General features: G+C 36.6%; 1 protein-coding gene and 1 pseudogene across 1 annotated transcript in view; one reads left to right on the plus strand and one right to left on the minus strand.

The window, feature by feature from the left end:
- LOC124718934 (glutamate-gated chloride channel) overlaps positions 1–25,721 on the plus strand; it is a 428,257-nt gene that overhangs the window by 268,861 nt on the left and 133,675 nt on the right. Inside the window, exons 5-6 of the mRNA XM_047244597.1 lie at positions 6,893–7,113; positions 17,854–17,936. Of these exons, the coding sequence (XP_047100553.1) occupies positions 6,893–7,113; positions 17,854–17,936 (304 nt within the window). The remainder of the gene's footprint in view (positions 1–6,892; positions 7,114–17,853; positions 17,937–25,721) is intronic.
- On the minus strand, positions 10,288–10,405 carry LOC124719190 (annotated as a pseudogene).

Here is a 25,721-nt window from a genome sequence, read left to right on the forward strand (position 1 = left end):
TTTACCCCTGCCACCTTCAGAATTTGAAAGAGAGTATTCCAGTCAACATTGTCAAAAGCTTTCTCTAAGTCTACAAATGCTAGAAATTTAGGTCTGCCTTTCCTTAATCTATTTTCTAAGATAAGTCGTAGGGTTAGTATTGCCTCACGTGTTCCAATATTTCTACATAATCCAAACTGATCTTCCCCGAGGTCGGCTTCTACCAGTTTTTCCATTCGTCTGTAAAGAATTTGTGTTAGTATTTTGCAGCCGTGACTTATTAACCTGATAGTTCGGTAATTTTCACATCTGTCAACACCTGCTTTCTTTGGGATTGGAATTATTATATTCTTCTTGAAGTCTGAGGGAATTTCGCCTGTCTCATACATCTTGCTCACCAGATGGTAGAGTTTTCTCAGGACTGGCTCTCCCAATGCTGTCAGTAGTTCTAATGGAATGTTGTCTACTCCCGGGGCCTTGTTTTGACTCAGGTCTTTCAGTGCTCTGTCAAACTCTTCACGCAGTATCACATCTCCCATTTCATCTTTATCTACATCCTCTTCCATTTCCACAATATTGTCCTCAAGTACATCGCCCTTGTATAGACCCTCTATATACTCTTTCCACTTTTCTGCTTTCCCTTCTTTGCTTAGAACTGGGTTTAGATCTGAGCTCTTGATATTCATACAAGTGGTTCTCTTTTCTCCAAAGGCCACTTTAATTTTCCTGTAGGCAGTATGTGTCTTACCCCTAGTGAAATAAGCTTCTGTATCCTTACATTTGTCCTCTAGCCATCCCTGTTTAGCCATTTTGCACTTCCTGTCAATCTCATTTTTGAGACGTTTGTGTTTCTTTTTGCCTGCTTTCATCAATTAAATTCAATATTTCTTCTGTTACCGAAGGATCTCTACTAGCCCTCGTCTTTTTACCTACTTGATCCTCTGCTGCCTTCACTACTTCATCCCTCAAAGCTACGCATTCTTCTTCTACTGTATTTCTTTCCCCCATTACTGCCAATTGTTCCCTTATGCTCTCCCTGAAACTCTGTACAACCTCTGGTTTAGTCAGTTTATCCAAGTCCCATCTCCTTAAATTCTCACCTTTTTGCAGTTTCTTCAGTTTTAATCTACAGTTTATAACCAATATATTGTGGTCAGAGTCCACATCTGCCCCTGGAAATGTCTTAAAATTTAAAACCTGGTTCCTAAATCTCTGTCTTACCATTATATAATCTATGTGAAACATGTCAGTATTTCCAGGCTTCTTCCATGTATACAACCTTCTTTCATGATTCTTGAACCAGGTGTTAGCTATGATTAAGTTATGCTCTGTGCAAAATTCCACCAGGCGGCTTTCTCTTTCATTTCTTAACCCCAATCCATATTCACCTACTACCTTCCTTCTCTTCCTTTTCCTGCTATCGATTTCCAGTCACCCATGACTATTAAATTTTCATCTCCCTTCACTATCTGAATAATTTCTTTTATCTCATCATACATTTCATCAATTTCTTTGTCATCTGCAGAGCTAATTGGCATATAAACTTGTACTACTGTAATAGGCATGGGCTTTGTGTCTATCTTGGCTACAATAATGCATTCACTATGCTGTTTGTAGTAGCTTACCCACATTCCTATTTTTTTGTTCATTATTAAACCTACTCCTGCATTACCCCTATTTGATTTTGTATTCATAACCCTGTATTCACTTGACCAAAAGTCTTGTTCCTCCTGCCACCGAACTTCACTAATTCCCACTTTACCTAACTTTAAATTATCCATTTCCCTTTTTAAATTTTCTAACCTACCTGCCCGATTAAGGGATGTGACATTCCACGCTCCGATCCGTAGAACGCCAGTTTTCTATCTCTTGATAATGATGACCTCTGGAGTAGTCCCCGCCCGGAGATTCGAATGGGGGACTATTTTACCTCCAGAATATTTTACCCAAGAGGACGCCATCATCATTTAACCATACAGTAAAGCTGCATGCCCTCAGAAAAAATTATGGCTGTAGTTTCCCCTTGCCTCCAGCCTTATTTTTATAAATAAGACACAATATTTATAGATGCAAGCAAGTATTTTGAAAACACCACTGTAACCACATAGGTATTAAGCTATCAATAGTAGATAGGCAGCAGTTCCACAGGGTGTAGTGTAGATAAGTGCAGATATTTTTATTGCCAATTAATAACAATGTTCTGGACAACATACATCAGTATTTCCTTCATTTGCAGATTAGAAAGTAGTGTGTTTTTAGGTTGGTTAGTACCTCCGAGTACATGTGGCAAGAGCAAACCATTAGTGCTTGTTTTGTTCCACTGGACAGCAGGGCAGATGTTGAGTGTGAGTGCAGGAACATAAAACAGTTATCCCATACTGACACTGCTTAGTAGTGCAATTATAACTGTGCGGAAAATATCAGATGGTGAATTATGTGCATGTTTGTGGGAAGACTGTTTGACATAGGAAAACAGTGTTACCTTTGGGATCACTCTATGTACATCAGTGTTCCACTTGAGTTGAACTGTCACAAGCACATGAAAACGAAACTGCATAATTTCAAGATCAGTTACGTGTTTAAATTTCCTCAAAACAACTGAATGGTTTTTCCAATTACAGTATAGTAAAGCTGCAGTTCATTGTAGAGTAGGCTTAATGGAAAATAACATGGCTGTTTCATTATTTCACAGGAAATTTGATCCAGAAAGGGTACTTGTGGATTAACAGATGTCAAAGGTAGATTTCACTTATTAATTTGTTCCTAATGGAGAAATGAGAAGGGGTACTGATGAGCAAAATTGGTCTCTTCAATACGATGAAATACAGAGGTTTATTCATTACAAAAAAAGACGAATTATTGGCCAGAGAGAGAGAGAGAGAGAGAGAGAGAGAGAGAGAGAGAGAGAGAGAGAGAATAGGGACAGGGATAGGGAGCAGAGCCATCCACATATCAGCTGCTGGTTTGCTCTACTGCTAGGCAAGGACTGTGAGATGTAATCACTGCTTTTAGTCATGTCTACTGGATATTGTTTTTATTAAGTTGTCTGTTATCTTTAGAATGGGTCAGAGATACTTTATTGTACTGTGAGATGTATAATCTGCAAGTGGCATAAAGATAGATTCTATTCCTTAGAGCTGCAGCTTGCGTGTGCACTTTTGTTCCAGATATTTCACAAAGCCTACCAATATTTTTATAGAAAAGTAGATTTTTGAATTTAAATATTTACTTAACCAACATGTTATTCTGGCAAAAGTAAAAATTTTCAGAAACAGAAAAAGTAGAGCTATTCAAACAATCTGAAAATAACAATTTTGGTTAAGTATAACATATGAAACACAATTTTCAGAAAAGATAAGATGTTAATCAGAAAGAAGAGAGCATGAGTTTTTATATAAAATACGTTAATCATAAAACAAATAAGTATTAGTGGAGTCCAATTTTAAAGTGCTCATTGTTTAAATGAGAAAAATCAATTATTGATAAAATTATGTAATTGGATAGATAATGTACTCACCAAGCAGCAGCAGAACACACACATAAAAGACTGTTGTGTTTGGCAAGCTTTTGGAGCCAGTGGCTCCATCTTCAGAAGGATTGAAGGGGAAGGAACAAAAGGAGGTCTAGGAAAATAGGTAGATTTTGGGAAACTTACCATCAGCTTGAAGAAGGACCCACTGGCTCCTAAAGCTTGTGAGGTTTGCACTGTTTGGTGAGTAGATTTTTTACCTATCTATTGTTTTAAATGAGTTGTACATTTTGAATATTTAATTACATAAACTGGTTCTGCACAAACTACTTATACTGATATTTGTAGCAATATGAAAATTGTGTATAGAATAATAGTGTTCACAAAAACACAGCTGGGAAAAGAATTTGGAGATTTCATGTACACACACAGTATACGTATTATATGTAAAAAAAGACACCAGGAAATAAAAAATAATAATTGTATTTATATTAGGAGTGGTATTATTGCAACTGAAAGTATTCCACCTTGCTGCATTTAAAATTAAATTTTGTTCTTGTTGTTTTGATACATTACATGAGAGAAGTGTAAAGACTTTAAATATGTCTGCTTGTGTCTGTATATGTGTGGATGGATATGTGTGTGTGTGCGAGTGTATACCCGTCCTTTTTTCCCCCTAAGGTAAGTCTTTCTGCTCCCGGGATTGGAATGACTCCTTACCCTCTCCCTTAAAACCCACTTCCTTTCGTCTTTCCCTCTCCTTCTGTCTTTCCTGATGAGGCAACAGTTTGTTGCGAAAGCTTGAATTTTGTGTGTATGTATGTGTCTGTTTGTGTTTCTATCGACCTGCCAGTGCTTTCGTATGGTAAGTCACATCATCTTTGTTTTTAAATATAAATTATTTAACAGTTACATTGCAGACCCATACACATTCCCTGATACACTTACACATGGAATAACTTACCTGAAACTTAAATATCAAGCAGACACAGCAAACCCAGCTAAATATTGCCCCATAACATGCCTACCAACAATATACAAAATATTAACTTCAGTCATTACACAGAAATTAATGACACATACAACACAGAACAAAATTATAAATGAAGAACAAAAAGGCTGTTGCAAAGGAGCATGAGGATGTAAAGAGCAATTGATAGTAGATGCAGAGGTGACATATCAAGCTAAAACTAAACAAAGGTCGCTACCCTACGCATACATTGATTACCAAAAAGCTTTTGATAGTGTACCCCACTCATGGTTACTACAAATATTGGAAATATACAAAGTAGATCCTAAATTGATACAGTTCCTAAACATCGTAATGAAAAATTGGAAAACCACACTTAATATCCAAACAAATTCAAATAATATCACATCACAGCCAATACAGATTAAGTGTGGAATATACCAAGGAGAATGAATTAAGTCCTTTCTGGTTCTGCCTTGTTCTGAACCCACTATCCAACATGCTAAATAATACAATAATGGATACAATATTACTGGAACATACCAACACAAAATCACACATTTGCTATACATAGATGATCTAAAACTACTGGCAGCAACAAATCAACAACTTAACCAATTACTAAGGATAACAGAATTATTCAGCAATGATATAAATATGGCTTTTGGAACAGACAAATGTAAGAAAAATAGCATGGTCAAGGGAAAACACACTAAACAACAAGATTACATGTTAGATAACCACAGCAACTGCATAGAAGTGATGGAAAAACAGACGCCTATAAATATCTAGGATATGGACAAAAAATAGGAGTAGATAATACAAATATTAAAGAAGAACTAAAAGAAAAATATAGACAAAGACTAACAAAAATACTGAAAAACAATTGACAGCAAGAAACAAGACAAAAGCTATAAATAGTTATGCTATACCAATATTGACCTACTCATTTGAAGTAGTGAAATGGAGTAACACAGACCTAGAAGCACTCAATACACTTACACGTCACAATGCCACAAATATAGAATACATCACATACATTCAGCAACAGAAAGATTCACATTAAGCAGAAAGGAAGGAGGAAGGGGATTTATCGACATAAAAAACCTACATTATGGACAGGTAGACAATTTAAGGAAATTCTTTACAGAACAAGCAGAAACTAGCAAAATACACAAAGCAATCACTCATATAAATACATCGACTACACCAGTGCAATTTCATAACCACTTCTACAACCCTTTAGATCACATAACATCAACAGATACGAAGAAAGTAAATTGGAAAAAGAAAACACTACATGGCAAGCACCCGTATCATCTAACACAGCCACACATCGATCAAGATGCATCCATCACATGGCTAAGAAAAGGCAATGTATACAGTGAGACGTAAGGATTCACGATTGCAATACAGGATCAAACAATAAACACCACATATTACAGCAAGCATATTATTAAAGATCCCAATACCACAACAGATAAATGCAGACTTTGCAAACAACAAACAGAAACAGTAGATCACATCACAAACGAATGTACAATACTTGCAAATACAGAATACACCAGAAGACATGACAATGTAGCAAAAATAATACATCAACAACTTGCCATACAACATAAACTAATAAAACAACACATTCCCACATACAAGCGTGCACCACAAAATGTAATGGAGAATGATGAATACAAATTATATTGGAACAGAACCATTATAACAGATAAAACAACACCACATAACAAACCTGATATCATACTCACCAATAAAAAGAAGAAATTAACACAACTAATCGAAATATCCATACCCAATACAACAAATATACAGAAGAAAACAGGAGAAAAAATTGAAAAATACATCCAACTGGCTGAGGAAGTCAAGGACATGTGACATCAGGATAAAGTTGACATTATACCAATCACACTATCGACTACAGGAGTCATACCACACAATATCCACTAGTACATCAGCGCAATACAGCTACATCCAAACTTATATATACAACTACAGAAATCTGTAATTATTGATACATGTTCAATTACCCGAAAGTTCCTAAAAGCAATGTAACATATACCATGCAGTTAAAAGGAAGTCACGCTTGATCAAGCTCCGTGTCACTTTCCATTTTTAACCAGACATAATGTCTGAGAAAGGAAAGAATAATAATAATAATCCAGTTGCTAGGTAGTAGAAACTGGAGGGCAAAATTTTCTTGCCATGTCATTGTGTGTCACACTTTTTTTGTGTACTCTGAACAGCCACTCTTTTCAAACTGAGCTTCTCATGTGGGAAATGAAGGGAAATATAGCCCTAAACACTAGCACTCGAAAACCTTTTGTAATTATGTATCAGTTTCAATTTGTACTGTTATTTGGCTACTGTAGTATCTGTGTTAGCCACATTTCAGTAGGGAATACGCAACTGTGCAGCATTACAAATTTTATGTTTCTAACTGACGTCATGCTGTTGTGTTACAGAAATATGAGGTGGAGTTCCTGTTGGAGCAGCAGTGGTACGACCCACGCCTGCGCTACTCCAACCACAGCAACTTCGAATTCCTCAACGCCATCCACCACAATGAGGAAGTCTGGTTGCCCGACACGTATTTCATAATGCACGGCGACTTCAAAGACCCCCTCATTCCCGTCCACTTTGCTCTCCGCATCTACCGCAATGGCACTGTCGTCTATCTTATGAGGTGGGTACATGGAGATACTGAACTTACTCTTGCGCTGTGCACTGTGTATTACAGAAGAAGTAGCTTACACTGATAATGTAAATAAGTTATCTGTTCTCATTAAGAAGTGTGTTGTTTTTATCTTCACATTAGATGTGGAAGTTTGTAGAGATATTGTGTTGCAGAGTTCTTAACAAATCTGCCAATGCCCTAACATTGTTGACAATGTTATCACTGATACAGCAACTTAAAAATGAAGTTTAATCCTTTAACAGTCAGTTAACTTTATCTTAACATTTTCCTGTCTTCAGGCATTTTATATATGTTATTGTGGAGAATACGACTGCCAAGTATGGTCCAGTTTAAGTAACTTGCATGCATGGCTTACTTACAAACTTCACTGCTTTGTGTCAGAGAATGCAACAGTGCTGTCAACCTGTGTTCTTAGTTTTTCATATTACTCATCAGATTTGGTTGGTGTACTGCACTGAAAATTGTTAAAGAAGAGGAGAGAATATTAGACAAATGGATCAGAGTCATGTTAAGTAGATATTTGAAACCTTGCTTTGTGCGTGTGTGTATGTGTATGTGTATATGTGTGTGTGTGTGTGTGTGTGTGTGTGTGTGTGTGTGTGTGTGTGAGAGAGAGAGAGAGAGAGAAAGAGAGAGAGAGAGAGAGAGAGAGAATCAGCACTTATAATTACTGCCCCTCCTTTACCACCCATCCGGCAACATTTGGTTACATTAATTCTTCTTTCCTTCTTTTTTCCCTTGTATACAGTTTTTTCTTTGTGAATATTCTTCGCCAGTCCCTGCTGGCTGCTCGAGTTTTATTTGTTGCTATCATCTCATTTTTATTATGTCAGTTGAAGGTGGAGGGGGAAGAAAGAAAAGAAAAGGGATGGAACTAATGATATCAACTGCATCGAGATTTTATGCAGAATCAGTGGTGATGAGAGAAAGTGTCTGCTGGATCGGGACTCGAACACTGAATCTCCTGCTTACTAGGCAGTTGTGTTAACCACTGCACCATTTGGACACAGTGTTTATTGTAAATGCACGGACTGCCTCGGCACACTCTGCGGCTGACCCACATTCCCACCTACCAAGTCATATTTCCAGTCCCCATCCGTGTCCTCCGTGCTTGCTAATTTTAGATTCTTGACAGAGGTCGAATGATATTGTGAATTCACAGGGGACTGCAGATAGGTAGCACGAGGTGGGAATGTGGATCGGTGGGTCGGCTAGGGAGTGTGTCGAGATAGTCGTGCATTTGCAATAAACACTATGTCAGGATGGCACACTGGTTAACACAACTGCCTAGTAAGCAGGAGATCATGGGTTCAAGTCCCAGTCTTGCACACATTTTCACTCGTTACCGCCAATTCCTCGTAAAGTCACGATGCAGCTGATATCGTTACTTCCTTTCCTTTCTCCTCCCTCCACCTTCAATGTACATAATATGTATCATGGATCTGGATATCGAAAGAACAGATATCACACCTTTATGTAATCTGTTTTTAATGTCCCTTGTGTCCTGTTTTTATGTCTGTTTTCATTCTCGGTTCAAGGCGATAGCCGAGTATGAGAATTTAAGAAGTACTGCTTCATCCACACATATTCCTCTCTTTATCTGTACAAAGGGCACTTAGTTTCCGAGAATCTTATGATTTTTCATTTTTCCACAAGTGTGTGTGCTCTGTAGAATGTTTGTGACATGTTAAAACAGTCCCATCTTGCACTTGGCCTCCCAAAAATGAACAGAATTTTCTACTTGTGTATGTAATTTATTGGGTTTCCCTAGAGTTTGAGGCATTGTTGAAAGATAAAAACACCATAAATTGTGTTATTGATTATTGCAATGGTTTGTATCTTACAAATGTTTCCAAGGTGGTCCTCTTATTTTCCAAGTAAACAGGCCCATCCTGTTTTTTCTAATTCTGTTATGAAATATTGCAATTTCAGGGAATACTTTTCTGCACCAGTATAAAATTCATTGTTATGGTGCAACAAGTTTTCAAGTATAAACTACAGCATACATGATAGATAGCCCTTGTACCTAAAACTCTTACAGTCTAAAAATTAAGAACATTCCATGAATTACATGTATGAAAAATTTGAGAAGTTAAATTGTGTGCATGAGAAAGCTTCTAGGAAGGTGGTGCCTTTAACACAGGGTGTCCATTTCATTTTTGTTAAACCTGAGATTTTTTAAAAAGTTTAGAAAAAACATGTATTTTACTAATAAATGCATTTTTTCCGACATTTTGTCATCAAAATGAGCACATGATATTGAATTAAAGTATGTTTTGACAGTGACAAAGTCTTCACTGTTTCAGCTTTCATTCAATGTTTTTCATCTTACCACAGAGATTTCACCAAGAAAAACACACATACATTTCAGTTTCTACACTACTGGAGATAAAAGCAAACTCACATTTTAGATTTGGTTGCTGTTAAAATTACACTTACATTTTCTCATGATGAAATAGTCATTGCACAGATTTAAAATTGCCACATATCCACTATAATGTCTTGAGACTGCTTACCACAATGGAAAATGAAATTCTTACTATCCACACCAATCGAAAATATAGCTTAATGTGAATCTGTAATTCTAACACTGCAAAACACTTACAGTAAATAAACAAAGATTGTAGAGCAAGTTGCACTATTGTTACTTCCTAGTGTGTATGCTTAGGCAGGGAAAACTAGCATAAAATACTTTAGCCATACACAATCACAAAAAAGTAGGGCATCTGAGCATCCCCAAATAGCTTTTGGGACCCTGGAACTGGGGAAAAGAAGGAAAGAAGGTGGGGGACTGTCCTGGGAAAAATGGGACAAATGAACATTCTACTTCATTGCAATGTTTCTTAATATAATAGTCCATGTTACTCACTTAATGTGAGAAGAGAGGCTTCTGATTCTGTTAAGTAGAATATGTAGAACCAGACTTTCAGTAATCAAAGTAGCAGTGTTAAAAAGCACACAGCACTCTGTCTTCAGGCCAAAAGTGGCCCATTTGGATCATCTGACCACCATTCATCCTCAGCTGAGGATGCTGATAGGAGGGGTGTGGGGTCAGTACACTGGTCTCCCAGTCGTTATGTTGGCTTTCTTTAACCAGAGCCACTACTGTTCGGTTGTGTAGCTCATCAATAGGCATCGTGAGACTGAGTGGACCCCGAAAAATGGCAACAGTGCATGGTGGTCCAGATGGTCACCCATCTAAGTGCCAGCCATGCCCAACAGTGCTTAACTTTGGTGATCTGACGGGAACTGGTGTATCCACTGCAGCAAGGCCATTGCCCACCAGTCTTAAAGGCTGCATATAAAATAATATTATGCAATACTTGTAGTGAATATTGATGGCAATAAAATGAAATCGTGGGCCTGTGATTATTGCACATCAGTTTTCTTCCTGGAGTTTTATTCCAATAGCCAAAATACAGTGGGGCATAATTCAGTATTTCATTACATATTTCAAGACTGTCAGGTCTCAACTGGTAGCTTTGTATATTATTAGTGTTGTATGTCAAATAATAGCAGCATTTTATTTCCTGGGAGTGAAAGCTTTTTTGAAATTTATGTTAGGGTTAAAACCTTTCATGTCACCGTAAGTACCATGTGTATCAAATAAATTTTCTTTGTAATAGCCTAGATTAATCACTTCCTTAGTTATCTTCACATACACAAAGTGTAAAGTATTTTTGAAATCCTCAGTAGTTTGGCTTTGGAGCTCGTTTAGGAACAAAACATTGTTCATAAAAAATTGCACTGCAGATTAAAGATGGTGCAGTATCTATTTCACATGTGTAGTACAGAAGGTAAATAAAGATGAAACAATGTATAAAACAAAATAAAACTGTTAAGTATTCATATATTTTAGACAGCCAATAAGTATCTAGACACTTAAGGTTTTCTTTTTTCTTGTAATGGTTCCTGTGATCAAATTCTTGGCTAACATTGTATTTGTAAACATAAAGAAAGCATGAGGGAGGGTACTTCATGTACTGCTGCCTCTATTTGGAACATAGCTTCTGCACACTCCTGAAAGTTTGCCATCAGTATATCAACACATCATGTTGCCCATTATTCTTTCAATGAAATGCAGGTTTCTGATTGCTGCCCAACTTATTATGCACCCATAAAAAAACCATTGACGCAACTCCAAACTTTATGGGAAGAATTACTGTAGTCTACAGGTCTGGATTTCAGTTCTGTATGTGCTAGACATATCATTAAAGTGATGTAAATAATATAATCAATGCAAAATTGTTTCAGTAAGGGTTGAATAAACTGTTCTTACAAATTTTTTATTTTATACGGTATTACGGACCATACAACAAAAATTATTCTATTCATGAAACTTCCTGGCCAATTAAAACTGTATTCCAGGCCAGGATCGAAACCAGGGTCTTTGCCTCTCAGGGCCAATTGCCGTACCAACTTAGATATCCGAGTAGCCCACCATCATAGGTTTTTATTATTTTTTTTCATCAAGGGGTAATTCAATGGAAAACGGATAAAATTTAGTTCTATTGAAAGCAATAAAATGCATTTGTCTCTAATAAAAGTCAAACAGTTGTTCAATATGTGTCTGACAAACAGTCATGCTCCAAATCTGTGTAGCTGTGGACAACAATGAGGTCCATTTGCCTATGGTACATTGTATTATACTTTCACGTCTACAAGGAGAAAAATAAATTTTGAAACTGATTTCAATCAGTCATCTACGTGAGAGAAACCTTACTTCATATCTTGAGAATGTTGTGTTTGCTGCTCCACAGCTATAGTATAGTGCACAGAATCATTTTTGAGACTGTGACACAAACAGGTGCTTAATAAGCATCCGACAAATAGTGACACTCCTAGGTTATCGCTCTTACACTATAGTCTGCGTCACACAGGAAGGTGCTGAGAGGTAGAGTGATAGGGAAGTGTGGAGGGGATAGGGTTTGCCTAAGGCTGGTGGCAGGAATGGGCGATCAAAGGGAATGTTGCAAATATGTGTAGGTGCAGACAACAGTGAGGTATATTTGCCTATACATTCAAATGTGTGAGGAGAAAAATACATTTTGAAACTGATTTCAGTCAATTGTCTACATGAGAGCAATCTTAATTCACATCTTGAGGATTTTGCATTTGCTGCTCCACAGCAATAGTCCACATGATGTCGGAATGCTGATGCAGCTTTGTGAAAACAACAGGTATAATTTTTCTCAAAAAGACAATTGTCTAATGACAAGTTCATCAAAACTGGTTACAATATTTGTCAGTTTTGTGCCATTTGGACTGTGTCATAAGTAATATGTACTAAAATTCACTTCAGACAGAAACTGAAATCATTATATATGCTTGACACCTTCTACTACTTCATAGAGCTTTTTTAAAAACATGTAATTTTGTAAAGTGTGTATATGGGTTTATTTTACTGAATTTAAGTGTAAATCTGTGTACATAAAAAATAATTACTGATAGCAAATGCCTATCATGTAAATGGTCGGTATGTTCTCATATTTTTCACTGTCAAAGAGTGTTATAAGTGTAAACTAAGTTGTTCGTCTGTACAGTGAGAGACCACATTTAGGATTGATGGAAAAAGCAAACAACTAATCATCTTTTTTTAATAACTTGAACGAATGCTGCCCTACAACATAAAAAACTAGTGGTAACTCAAAATATCAAAGTCTCTGATAAATTTATCCCGCTGCATTCCTGCAAGTGATTAGGACATGCATGGTAGATGCGGGGAAAAGCTTAAATTCCACAACCAATCATCTCACTTACAACAAGTGAATATTTACACACTTCTTAGGATACAAATTGCCAATCAATAAAGGTTAAGAAGTTCTCAAGAGTTGTTTATGCAATTGATATGTAGACAAACAAAAACTTTTGTTTTTAAACCATGGATCTTTAGAACCGAGAACTATTATTACTTTACTTAGTTTTCAGATTTAAATCATAGGTCCATTATCACTGTTATCTGAGTCTGTGATTGAACAACATGACTGGAAATTTATGATGATAGATTTGAGGTTTGTATCCATCTTCACTTCCCTATAAGAATTTTCTTCTTGGAGCTTTTCGTTGTGACATGCACAGTCTTTCCATGCTAAAGGGAAAATGTTGTCCCTTGCTTTGCTTCATGCTCACACAATTCAATGCCTCTTTTGTTCTTTTCTGCCACATAGCCTTTAACATCTGTGCAAATTAATACACTCAGATTATACTGACAGTAAAGTGGGGGTAAACACAAAATTTTGTGTGTATGTTCATGTACAAGGAAGTCAAGCACATACATTTTGTCACATTGCAGGTATAAATTAATAGCACATAGGTGTTTGGCATGAGTCTTGTTTATAATGTGCAGACTTTTCTTTCTTAAACCACAGTGCAATATTTGATTTCATTGAGTTTGTACTTGGTGTTTAGCAGAGTGATAATTGTCAATGTCCATTACAAGATCGAGTTTGGAGCAGGATTTGACAAGAACTGTTCAATGAATCACTTCTTGAAAGGGACAGCGTTCATTTCCATGTGTTAGTCATTGCAGTTTCTCTTACACCTATAAATACAATTTTTTTCTCAGGGAAAAAACCAGAAAAAGAGCCAGGATGCTGAATAATTGTCCAAGAACTTTTTCCTATGGGAACTGTAAAACCGTCAGTACCATCACTCATTATCGAGCAGATTTTGCTGGAATTATTTTGATTAATCCATGTTTCATTAAGGTAATACATTGTTAAATGACCTTCTTCTCTTATTTTGTGCATCTTTCTTAGGAATGTGGCTTTTGCTGCAGCTGTGTCACTTCTTTCTATTAAAATTTTTTTTTCGTTGTTACTTTTAACTTATTTGAAACAATTGCTCTTTAAAGTTCTGTTGATTGCCAAAGCATTACCTTTGAAGCCAATTTATTCATCCATAATTGTAACAAGTTTTTGTGACACTGGATATGCACCATTTGTATACATTTCAAACAAAGAGAGCCTTAAAACATCGTTGTCATGCCCATCCATTTGTGTCATGCATTTTTCACTGTTTTGATGCTTTCTTGGTGACACAATAACAACTTTTCCTGACAGTTCTACAGCTCTGACACTTTCATTTACAATTCACTGTACAGTTCTCTTGCTAACACTACTAGCTTCCACCATTCATTCTTGTGTCTTCCAAACATCAACAGCAATTGTCCGTTTTTCAGACTGAAAAAGTTGAAAACACAGTAAATAATCCCCCTTGCCTGCTTGTGAAGCACTTCACATTTATTGCCATCACATGACATATTTATTTGGAAATCACACCAACCAATTCACAGAAATACATTCACAGCTACACTGCTACAAAAAAATAACTTTAATAGTTGAATCAATATTTAGGTCATTCTGTGGATGAAATTGTATAGTCGCAAAGTACAGCAACAGTACAGCCTTCAGGAAAGAAACATTCGCTATATAGCAGTAATAAGTGGCTAGCCACTCAGGAAGGAAATGACTCTTATTGACTGCCATCAGTTATAAGAGGGGGATGCACAGAATGGCTGAAAGCTGGGACACCTTCCCATGTGATGCAGACTACTAACATTACATCGATTTGTATACCTATTCGAGAGGTAGTTCAACAGTTTTTGAGATGCATTATGAGATTCTTGAGAGTTTAACTATTTTTCATGAGACACCCAAGCTAGACAAATTCCTGTTACTACTAAAATCTATAAACACCTTGGTACGTACATAGATCAAAGTATTAGATGGATAGACCACATTCATTTTGTCTTAAAATCACTAGTCACTTCTAACAACCAAGTCAGATATCACATGTAGCCCCCTAGCAAAACATTAAAAATTACTTACAGTGGGGTCTGGGTGTCACTTTCTTAAGTATGTAAGATTTGTTGCTAAATAGAAGTGCTTTCTACAGCAAAGGAAATAAAGTGTTTTTATGAACTAGGCTGTGTAGAATGTTGTAAGGAAGCCTTTTGAAGCATAAGTACTTTGCAAAATATTCTTTGTTTATATTTCAATTAATAAACTTTTCCTTCCATTGAAATACTGAATCAAATAAGTGTAGCTATTTACATGACTGCAACCATGTGGCCAAATATAATTACTTTCACTGAAAAATGAAGTTAAAAATGATAGTGCATAGTCCATCAATTAACAAGTTGATATGATATAACTATCTACTAAACTCTTTGAGAACATAATGTGAATAGTTCCAAAACAAAACTAAAAACAATGTGATTCATCCATGCCTAGGACATAGCTTATATTATTTTGCATAAGATTATATATGAGACAGTAACATTTAAAAATGTAAATAATAGATGTAAGATAATGACCAAATTTCCACTCTGCAGTGGAATGTGCATTGTTTTGAAGCTTTGAGGCTGATTAAAACTGTGTCTTGGACTGGGATATATAGATGTAAGATTGCCTGTTTTTCATATATGTAAAAAAATAATAATAAAAATACATCAAATCCCCAACTATCATGCTTGTCCACAGTTTTAAGTTATTTTTCATATTGGATAGAGTTTGTTGCATAGTGATTACGACACTTCAGTTGCACTAACTGTTTGTATAATGCTAAATACAAAATAATTATAAAAACATCATTAATGAAAATTAATTAACAGGTCATACAAATTTTCAAATTTTACCAATTTTTCCTTGGTTGGAAGCTGTTTGAAAAAAAAGTAGAAATAAAGGGTAATCATACTTGGTGGTTAAGGAAATGAACTGGTTATTGGAGTGGAAATAATGTGAGATTTAGTACAGGCACAAGAATATTGTGCTAGATGAGATTGTAATGCCAAGATTGTTACCGGTTTAAAGTGATTCATTGTTCAAGAATAGTGATTTTGCCCAAAATGAAATACAGAAAAATGGAGATAAGAAATGTGTAGATAAAGTAAATTTCATGTAAGTGAATACAGCAATCATATACTATAAACAGTATTTGCTGTAGAAGTGATACGAAGTTGAAAGAATCAATTTCAACATTGTCCAGGACAGGAGTGTGTAGATGCAGAGAGTGAAAGAAAGACAGAAAAAAATGTTAAGCTGTGAGGAAGGAAATTATTGTGTGAGGTAGTGGGACAGTGCATTGTGATAGAAAAGTGTTTTGGGCAAATAAGGCAAGTATGGAAGGTGACATGTTGTGAGGTAGATTTTATGGCAAAAGGCTCCACATCCTCCCATAAAAAAGCATCCTATGCATATCCTTATGATTTCATAGTAGTAAATATACTTAAATCCAATTCTGCAATATTATTGTGAACATAAAATGGCAAGGACTCCTTGCAATAAGAGCTAACTAGATTGCTATTTAACAAATTTAAAGCCTACTAAAAAACTAGTCATCTGATATCATTATGAACTATAAGGGAGTCCTGTTAAGTGACTCAGTTACAGGGGCCAATGAGTGTTATTGTGGCATCAGCAAAATTTCTTGTGGGTGATGGGGTGACTGGGAGTTGTGTTGTTTTTTCCCAGTTTTTTGCTCAAAATCCTGCCAAAGATTTTTGGGAAGAAATATAGCATCACTTTTTTGGCAGATGGATTCACCAGAAAATTTGACAGCCACCATACATAAAACTTCGAGTGATATATCAAGGAATTACATCTTTGATATGTTGTGACTTAAAGAAAAATCTCCTTTAAGGTTTAAAGGTAGGCTATAAGCGTAGTGAAGTGATCACCTACATATTATTAGTTTGACATCTTAGTGGTGAATGGTGGTGGATTCCTACACAATTTTGGCCATATAATTTGGTTAGAAAAACAAATAAAATAAATAGCCTGACCATTTGTGTGTTTTGCAGGTTGAGCTCTGCCTTAGAATATTGTCAGAGACATTAATTAATTAATGTACCTGAGTCTCAACAGGACTCCTTTGCAATGGTTCATAATGATATCAGATGATTAGTTCTATTAGTACACTTTAAATTTGTAAAATGACAATCCAGTTAATTCTCACTGGAAACTGGGCAGTTCTCATGCAGATATAATACAGTGTTTTTGTCTGTCCCTCAATTTTTACTTAATCTGTTTCTCCTTAGTTTTTCATTCAGCTGACAGTGATGGAGTATTGCCTCGAAGAGATGGATATTAGAATGTATTTCAGTGTGCTGAATCTGGTTCATATAATATTTAATTTATGATTCCAGTAATCATCATAAATTATGATTAAATTTAATAATGTTTTCAATTTTATAAAACATAGCTACTGTAGACTGTGAACATATATGTATACTGTGTTAAGTTGTTCAGCATCCTCTCACCAAATACAGCCAATAGACTACTTTTCTGATAATTAAAACTGCTTCTTCTGTCATGTAAGCAAAAACCTTGACAGCTTTCAGGACCACATGATTTTAATAAAAGTTTTAAATAATTATTCTTTTCTATTTCTAATATCTTTTACCTAAGCCTGTTTATACCTAAATCTGTCACCTGTCTTTAATTAAAGGAATAAAATTTTGTTTGGAATTAGAAGTGATAGCATATGAATATGCTAATCAGTGGCATTACAGTTGTTCTGTGTGTCCAATATGGGTGACTAACTGTGGATCTTAAGCAAAAATTATAGCACTGCAGAAAATTAGTTTGCCACAATTCTCTTTTTTGCACCCAGAGCTTCATCAGGCAGTTCATTTATTACTGAGAGCTCATGTTAAGTAGAGAAGAGTCATTAAGCTGAAAATATTGGATGTAGAAAGGTGTTAGATTTGTGAGTATGGTGTTGCAGGCGTCATCTCATTCTCTCGTGCCAAGGCAGTCTGCACATCTTTCCCTTCGATGACCCACTTTGTTCCTTTGCGATGGAAAGCAGTGAGTATTTAAGAACAACTGAATTACCTAGCTCCTTCTGCACAGTTTTCCTCCTTGCCCCTCACAGGAAGGAGCCTTGCAATGTTTTTGTTGCAATATCCTGCACTAATCCATTCCACAGAGTGTAATGTCCAATTTTAAACCTTGTCGCCATTTGCATGTTGTTGTTGTTATTGTTGTTGCTTCTTCAGTGACTGGCCTTGAAAATGAAAGAGCAAAGCAAAAAGTGGAAAATAAAAAAGAGGCAAAACTGAAACCTTGTAAATACTTCTGCATGTAGAAGAGTCCTCCCTCACCTTTGACTTATTTTTTTTCAGTTTTGCTTGAAAGAAATTTCTTGCAGATTGAGTGTTGGTCACAAACATACAAATTTAGAAATAAATTGCCTTGGATTTGGAACATTTCACATGGCATTAAAGTAGGCCAGTAAGGTAACACTATAAACTTACTTCTCATTTGATTACTTGAATGCATAATAAACCACAGTAACAGTAACTAAAGACATTCTGTTTTATGGTGCATTCCATACATTTGGTTCTGAGAACATCGATACGAGAACAAGTATTATGTATTCACTTTGTGGTATATTGTGTGCTCACTTGGCTGTGCTCCCTTTGGCAGCTTAGTTCAAAGGAAAATGTTGCAACATCAAACTGACTTTAACTGCATAAAATACTGAAACTGTATTAATTTGCAATATTGTAGTAATTTGAACCTTTTGACCCTGTATGCTAAAATGCTGTATATATTAATACTGAAAGAATTTTGCATGTAATTTCACTCTTAAATTCCATTCTGTGTTTTTGCTTTTCTTGCTATTTTAAATGTGTGCATTACTTCCTTTGTACTTTGTGCACTAATAATAATATTTTGTTGACAATTCAGTTACTACCTTCTGTTGTTGCAAGAAATCTTTCAGGAATGTCAGAACTTATGTTTACTGAACTAAAAATTTTACTTGCTTAATATAAGAAAATACAAATATGGTTTTGTAGCACAGTCTAAATATTTATTTCATAATTTCTAGATTGATAGTTTAAATGCATATAATGAATTCTGCAGTGTAAATGTGTATGTGCTCCATTCCATAATTTACACACAGCAATATTAAATGGCACTGAAGCTGCCTTACTTAAAGTGATAGAAAATTGTTTGATAAAAAGTGTATCAGTTAATAGTACATGGCGTATGTAATCTGCATATCACTCAGTGTGTCCAGTGACTGACAGCAAGTGCTTATTGACAGTAGTTCGTGACATAATCAGTAGTTGAGAGAGTTCTAAGTGGAATAACAAAGGACGTTATCTTGCCATTTTTTTGTGAGGGCAGCAGTATTTTTAACCCATACGATCAATTTGCCCCGTGTGCGAATTTTTTCTTTGTAGACTTTCCAATTAAACCACCACCACAGTCAATAATCTAAAGGGGTATTTCTGGAAATCTCAGTGGTCATGAAACATGACCATCTCTGCCAGTCCATCTTCCAGGGAATGTTAGGTTTAGATGATGTGTCACGTGGTGACTAGAATGTGCAGGGACTTTGTCATATTGGAAGAATGTACTGACCCTTGTTGTCAAAGGAACCTCTTCCAATAATGCCAGAAGCTCTTTTCAAGAAAGTCTAGATAACAGAACCCTATGAGACAATGCAGTAACACAATGAGCTCACTCAATTGATTGCACACATTTGCAGAAAAGCATTCTAGAAAATGTGTTTCTTCAGAGACATGTGAGTTTTTGCTGGACCACTGATATAATTTATGAATGTTGTTGATACCATCATGAATGTGGCTTCAGTAGTAAACAGTAGTAATGAGATTATTCAGCAATTTGCGGTTAACCAGACTGCCTTTCCTTCTCAAAGATGGCGAATCTGCTGTAAATGATAAGGACAGGGACTGTGCCGATGTAACATCTGCTATATTCTGCATGTTCATGTTGAAATATTACATTCTACCTGTTCAATAATGACTTCTTCTTCACCCACACTCTGTTCATTTTCACATTCAGATGTAATGTGACTGCTGTGCACTGCAACATTCTCACAGAGTTTATTGGAAATACGAGGAAATTGCCTGCTGTTGTCTCTGCGGGCAACAGCAGCATTGTCATTACAAACTCGTACATAAACACCATACCGGTGTACTCAGCATTTGTAAATCCATGTGGCATGCTTAAATGATAGTTTCCATCATGGAATTTCCACTATTGTAGTATTTGCAGAAACGGGTTTGAATATGAAAGGAAATCATTGGTGGACTCTCAGAAAAAGACTTGCAAATTTCAAGAGCATAGTGTGCATGTGAAATATCAGTGTTGGGAGAAAGCAAGTATGATAAGAACAAACCTAAGGAAGAAGTGAAGGAAGAATTGTAGGAACTTATGACTGTTAGGAATTTAAGAGTAGTCTTCTATCAAACAAATGGTAATAAGCAACTACTCATCTGCAGATGAAATGTGGGCATTATATAAGCCTAGAGACCAAGAAACAAGTGTAATTATCACTGTGGGGGATAATACATAGTTTTTTGTTCTTACAATGAGAAAGAAAGTGAAAGCTGAGAAGCTAGCAGTTGTCTGTGTGCGTGACTCTGTGCCGCCCGTATTCCGTTTGTGATTGAGTTTCCTCAATGTTGTCTACATCCTGAAATATTATAATTGTCATGCTTCATTTGAAAAATAAAAATGTAAATTGTGTTGAATCTAATGTGTTCTTAGCTACAGTAGCACCCTTAAAAAAAAAACAGAGATGATTATTGCCGTATGAAAATAGTTATTTTCTGTGTATTAATTTAATTCATTTTAAGAAATGTAACATTCAAAACAAATACAAAGTATGTTTGTGAAGGGAGGTAAGTGTTGTTGCCATTTGTTGGAAATGATCTCATAGAATAAAAGTATGTTAATTGAGTCCATCATTTTTACATTTGAATCTTTATTTGTCTTAATTTATTGATATTTATCTGATTTGACCATTTTTACTTATCCCCAAACTAAACATAATTACAAGTAGCAAGTGTCTTTATTTTGTTTTTCATTTTCTTATTTCTTTTCTTTCTCTGACTTTGGTTCTTCTGTCTCTGTTTCTTGCTCTTCTCTTTCCAAGTCTTAGAGTTTTTCAAAAGTATGTTCAAAATCATTTACAGAAAAAACAGATTCACATATCAGTTGACATTGTAATGAGATCTTTAAGTAAAAGTCTCATAATGTGACCAACTTGGGCATATTTTCTGTAGGATCACTGTAGTTATTATGACAGTAATTGTAGAAGTTACATGAAAAGGACCGTGTTTCATTACAGGCTGCATTATTTTATTAAAATAAAAGTTAATTTTGTTATTTCTGGACAGGAAGATCCTTCTTCAGTTGTTCAGGATAATAAAAATAGCAAATGAAAAGGAACTGAAAAGTAATGGATGTTGTAATGACATTAGTTAACTTGGTCATACTTCCAGATAAACATTTTAGGCAGATTTGATGTGCGCAAAGAATTTGTTCTATAATATTTTGTAATACATTTTACCTCTTTGAAATGAGGCAGCTGTCACAGTCCATTGTTTGTTTATGGTTTGTTCCCTCTTGTATGACTCTTGGCATTATCGGATGTGGATTCTGAACTATTAACCACACTTTTTTCATGTGATTCATTTTCATGTCATGTCTGTCTTGGGGAACCAAAAAAATATTTTTACAAACTTATTTGTGTGTGTGCTTAGCTGAAGATCACAAATTTGAAAGCTGAACTGCTGTCACTGACACTCAGTTTATCTATCTGCCCCTCAACTCTGTTTGTTTACAAGAAGTAGTTTTCTGACACTGGTCTGCTGTTTCTTTTCCAGTTTTTCCTTTATGTCAGAAGTATCCCTCAGAGTTTACTCACTTTCATTTTTTCCATTTTTTGCTGAAACCTGAATCCCAGTCATTGAAAGTATGACAGCGTCTCTGTCCTTCATGTATCAGCTGTTATCTATAACTTTCATCCTACGTTAGTATTTAAAATTCATAAGCTTCGTGATGTACATGGTGGTTGTTCCATATTTCGGGACTATAAAAAAATCAGGAAATTGCAGCCTTTTCAAGGAATGTATATGAACAAGAATTATGAGTTATTGATATAAATGGTATGTTCGGCACATTTGATTGGTAGCTGTTATATAGACTGGTGACCATTAAAACTGTATCACTATGAAAGTGACTTGCAACTAATGCCAAATTAGCATGAAGTGTGCAGCATTGCTTGGATAAGCAAATGATATAATTTCAGTGCAACTATACCAAGTGGGTTGGGATAATGACATTTACATTATGCATGTGAGGTAAGATTAGACAGTGGGTTTCTCATTCAGAAACATCTACCAGCACACATCAAGATTTGATAGCAGCAGTTTTGGGAACTATGAAGGCAGCAGTCTATTATTAGACAAATTCCACAAATTGATGCTCTCATTTTTCAGGATGCCTCGACTGTCATGTGAATGTTGACACAGTGGGTTCAGGATGGCCATGCTCAATGTCATGCAGGATCTAAATGCCCCCATGTGACTAGCGTATGAGGGGACTGACGTATCGTTAGTTCAGCTGTGCAGGGTCGTACAGCAGAGTCGTGTACATTGATTCAAGAAATGAGCTCGTTTGCAGCAAAACAATTACCTACACAGCAGGCAACAGTGCTGAAGTATGACAGACTGTCAGCACAGCGACCACTGTTGTGACTTTCATTGACACAACAGCTGAGGTGGACATGCCGAAGGTGGTGAACCTGATGACAACCCTGAAAAAAGTAGTGGCATCACGTTATCTTTACAACCTTTCCGGTTCTGCATACAGCATCATAGTGGATATATCTGTGAGTAAAGGATCCAAGGAGAACGTTATTGTCATACTGTCTCAGTACCTGGAGTGATGGTACAGTGTGTCACTGCATACACAGCACGATCAGCTCTGTTTTGCATAGCCAGTAATTTCAACAGCAACTGTCACATTTCCAACATGTTACGGGCAATGACTGTGCACCATCTTTGAGATCTCTGTGTTTTATTTTTCAGCAAGAGAAGGCAAGACTGCGTGTAGCCCCTGCTGTTCTGACCTATCTCAATGCTGAATGCAGATGTAGATGAGAAGGCAGGGGCTGTAGTTACAGCTGATGGCGGCTCCCTGCCAGCATCCTGGTATCCACCTAGAGAGTGATCGGGAACACTGGCAGAAAAACCAGCCACAGGGTACTCATCTGCATTCATGGATGCAGACTATGGTCAGAAGGACAGGAAGCAGAACTATAGGGGCACTGTGATGACTGTTGAGAGGCAGTGCCTCTGTGGACATCAGCTGAGACTGCAGGTTCAGTGGCAGTGCAACTTCAATCTCTGTCAATGCCACTCTGTATGGCACTGACCAGGATGGGCAGAGTGCCAGAGATTACCGCTGTTGCAGACCCTAGCAATGTTCTGGCTCTGTGGACAAAAATTCTGCATCATAATCAGTCACAGAAGAATGCCGCAGCTGGTTCTGGTGATGTCAGTGCAGTGCAGAGGAAGCTTAAATTACCTAAGACGAATGACCCAATACATGTGTGATAACACCTTGATCTTAGTGTTGTTTCTTGCCAAAAACTTTTAAAAACACTTTGACCTGTGTTTGAAACTTTGTCTTACCCATCAGAATGAACTATTTCTATGGCAAATGCAGACGGTGCAACAAGGTATGGTGACAAGAACCGTGTAGTAATTCAGCCAGCAACTTCTCATCATGTGGCAAAGAATGGTAGGAGGAAAGAAATATCTTTAAGTGATTGCTTCCATGTGTGGGAGAAACAGAGTTTTTTGAAGTGACTTTCAAATGTTCAAATGAACCATTCAGCTTCACCATTAGACTGAGGGTGAAAATGTGCAGTAATTAGATGGTATGTGCACAAAACTGTTGAAAATCAGCCAATGTGAACTGTGGTTCACTGTCTGAGACAAAGACTGAGAAGACCTATGAAACAAAAAGTAATGGATAAAGCCGATACAGTACTGGCGGATGTCATGGGGCCGACAAATGTAAATCTGCAAAAGCAATATGCAAGTGTTGCCATGGTCCGGATGGATTTGGCCATTGAATGAAGCATTGTGGTGGAGTGGACTTACACTCCACACAAGCAATGCAATGAGAGGTAATTTGCAAATTTGGGAGTCAGTGCCATACCGAGCACAATGACTTCCTGCTGGAGGTAGTGAGAAATCACAACTGGTGCATCATCATTCTCTGTATGGAGCAGCTAAACACGTGACTGCATGGATAGTTCATGACAATGTGAAAAGCAGCAACACACCACTGGGTGGGGAATGCCTTTCAAACTATGTAACCACCCGTAATATGCATATTGCTAAACTACTAGAAGAGCTGGGTCCAAAGCAGTTGCTTCAGCAATAAACCAAAAGCCCAGAGGAAAATTTTGAAATGTTTCGAGATCTTGAGAGTCAATTTCTTAAAATGATTCCTCAGATGAAGCAAACGCTAACCGAGGCAACAAGTCACCATTCAGCCTGTACAACAACTCGTATTGATAATTAGACAATAACAGAGCCCATTATGATTATTGTGTTGTCCATGGAAGGACAGGCTTCACAGGATTGAGCAAAGCTGTTAAACACTGGTGATCAGTAATCAAATAGAACTTCCAACCTTACAAATATTTGTGTGACTTGGTAACACCATAGACAATGTCAAGCACCTCTTTTTCACTGCAGTGCAATTTGCTGAGAGATTTTGGGGCAAAAGCAGTGGTTTGATCTTAAGAGGGCATCCTGAGGGAGCGCTTAGTTCCAATCCCATTAAAAGATGTATGCACAACTAACACAACAGGATTAGCTGGATCAAAAATAACCAGACAACAAAGATGTCTTAACAAAGCATTCTTTAACTGCTTGTGTCTGTATGTGTGGATGGATATGTGCGTGTGTGCGAGTGTATACCTGTCCTTTTTTCCCCCTAAGGTAAGTCTTTCCGCACCCGGGATTGGAATGACTCCTTACCCTCTCCCTTAAAACCCATTTCCTTTCGTCTTCTCCTCTCCTTCCCTCTTTCCTGATGAGGCAACAGTTTGTTGCGAAAGCTTGAATTTTGTGTGTATATTTTGTGTTTGTTTGTGTGTCTATCGACCTGCCAGCACTTTCATTCGGTAAGTCACCTCATCTTTGTTTTTATATATAATTTTTCCCACGTGGAATGTTTCCTTCTATTATATTAATTATGGCTTTAGTAAGTTTGATTTCATTACTTTACAGGTGGACATGAATTTCATGAGGTTTGGCAAATAAACTGCCAGGCAAGCAATGCCAAATCTGATTGCTTTCAGTTCTTCACTGAACAAAGAGTTATTTCTTTCAAAATACTCCACAACAGTATCAAAATAGACATAAACCTTCTGACACAGTTGCCTTTTGAGAGCCATCAAACTTCTGTATTAAGCAGCAAATGTTCATCATTCTTGTCATAGAGCACCTGAAAAAGTCTATCATTGAGAGCTTGGAGTTTAATTTAATTCATTGCAATGATTGCAGTCTGAAGTGAGTTGTGTAAGTGGTCACTTAGGTTTTACATTACTAAATGTTGGCAATAAATGACATAATGAATTGTAAACACATCCGGGACAGCTTTCTTCATGTATACAGTAAACTAACTGTAGTAACCTATTGTTGGTGGTGCTCCGTCGGTTGCACAAGAATGCATATTTCTAAGGGAGATTTCCTTCTCTCTGAATAATTGTTCAACCCCATATATTTTTGCTCGTTTAGTGTGTATGTC

This window comes from Schistocerca piceifrons, chromosome 10, assembly GCF_021461385.2.
Source record: "Schistocerca piceifrons isolate TAMUIC-IGC-003096 chromosome 10, iqSchPice1.1, whole genome shotgun sequence".
Classification (NCBI taxonomy): Eukaryota; Metazoa; Arthropoda; class Insecta; order Orthoptera; family Acrididae; genus Schistocerca; species Schistocerca piceifrons.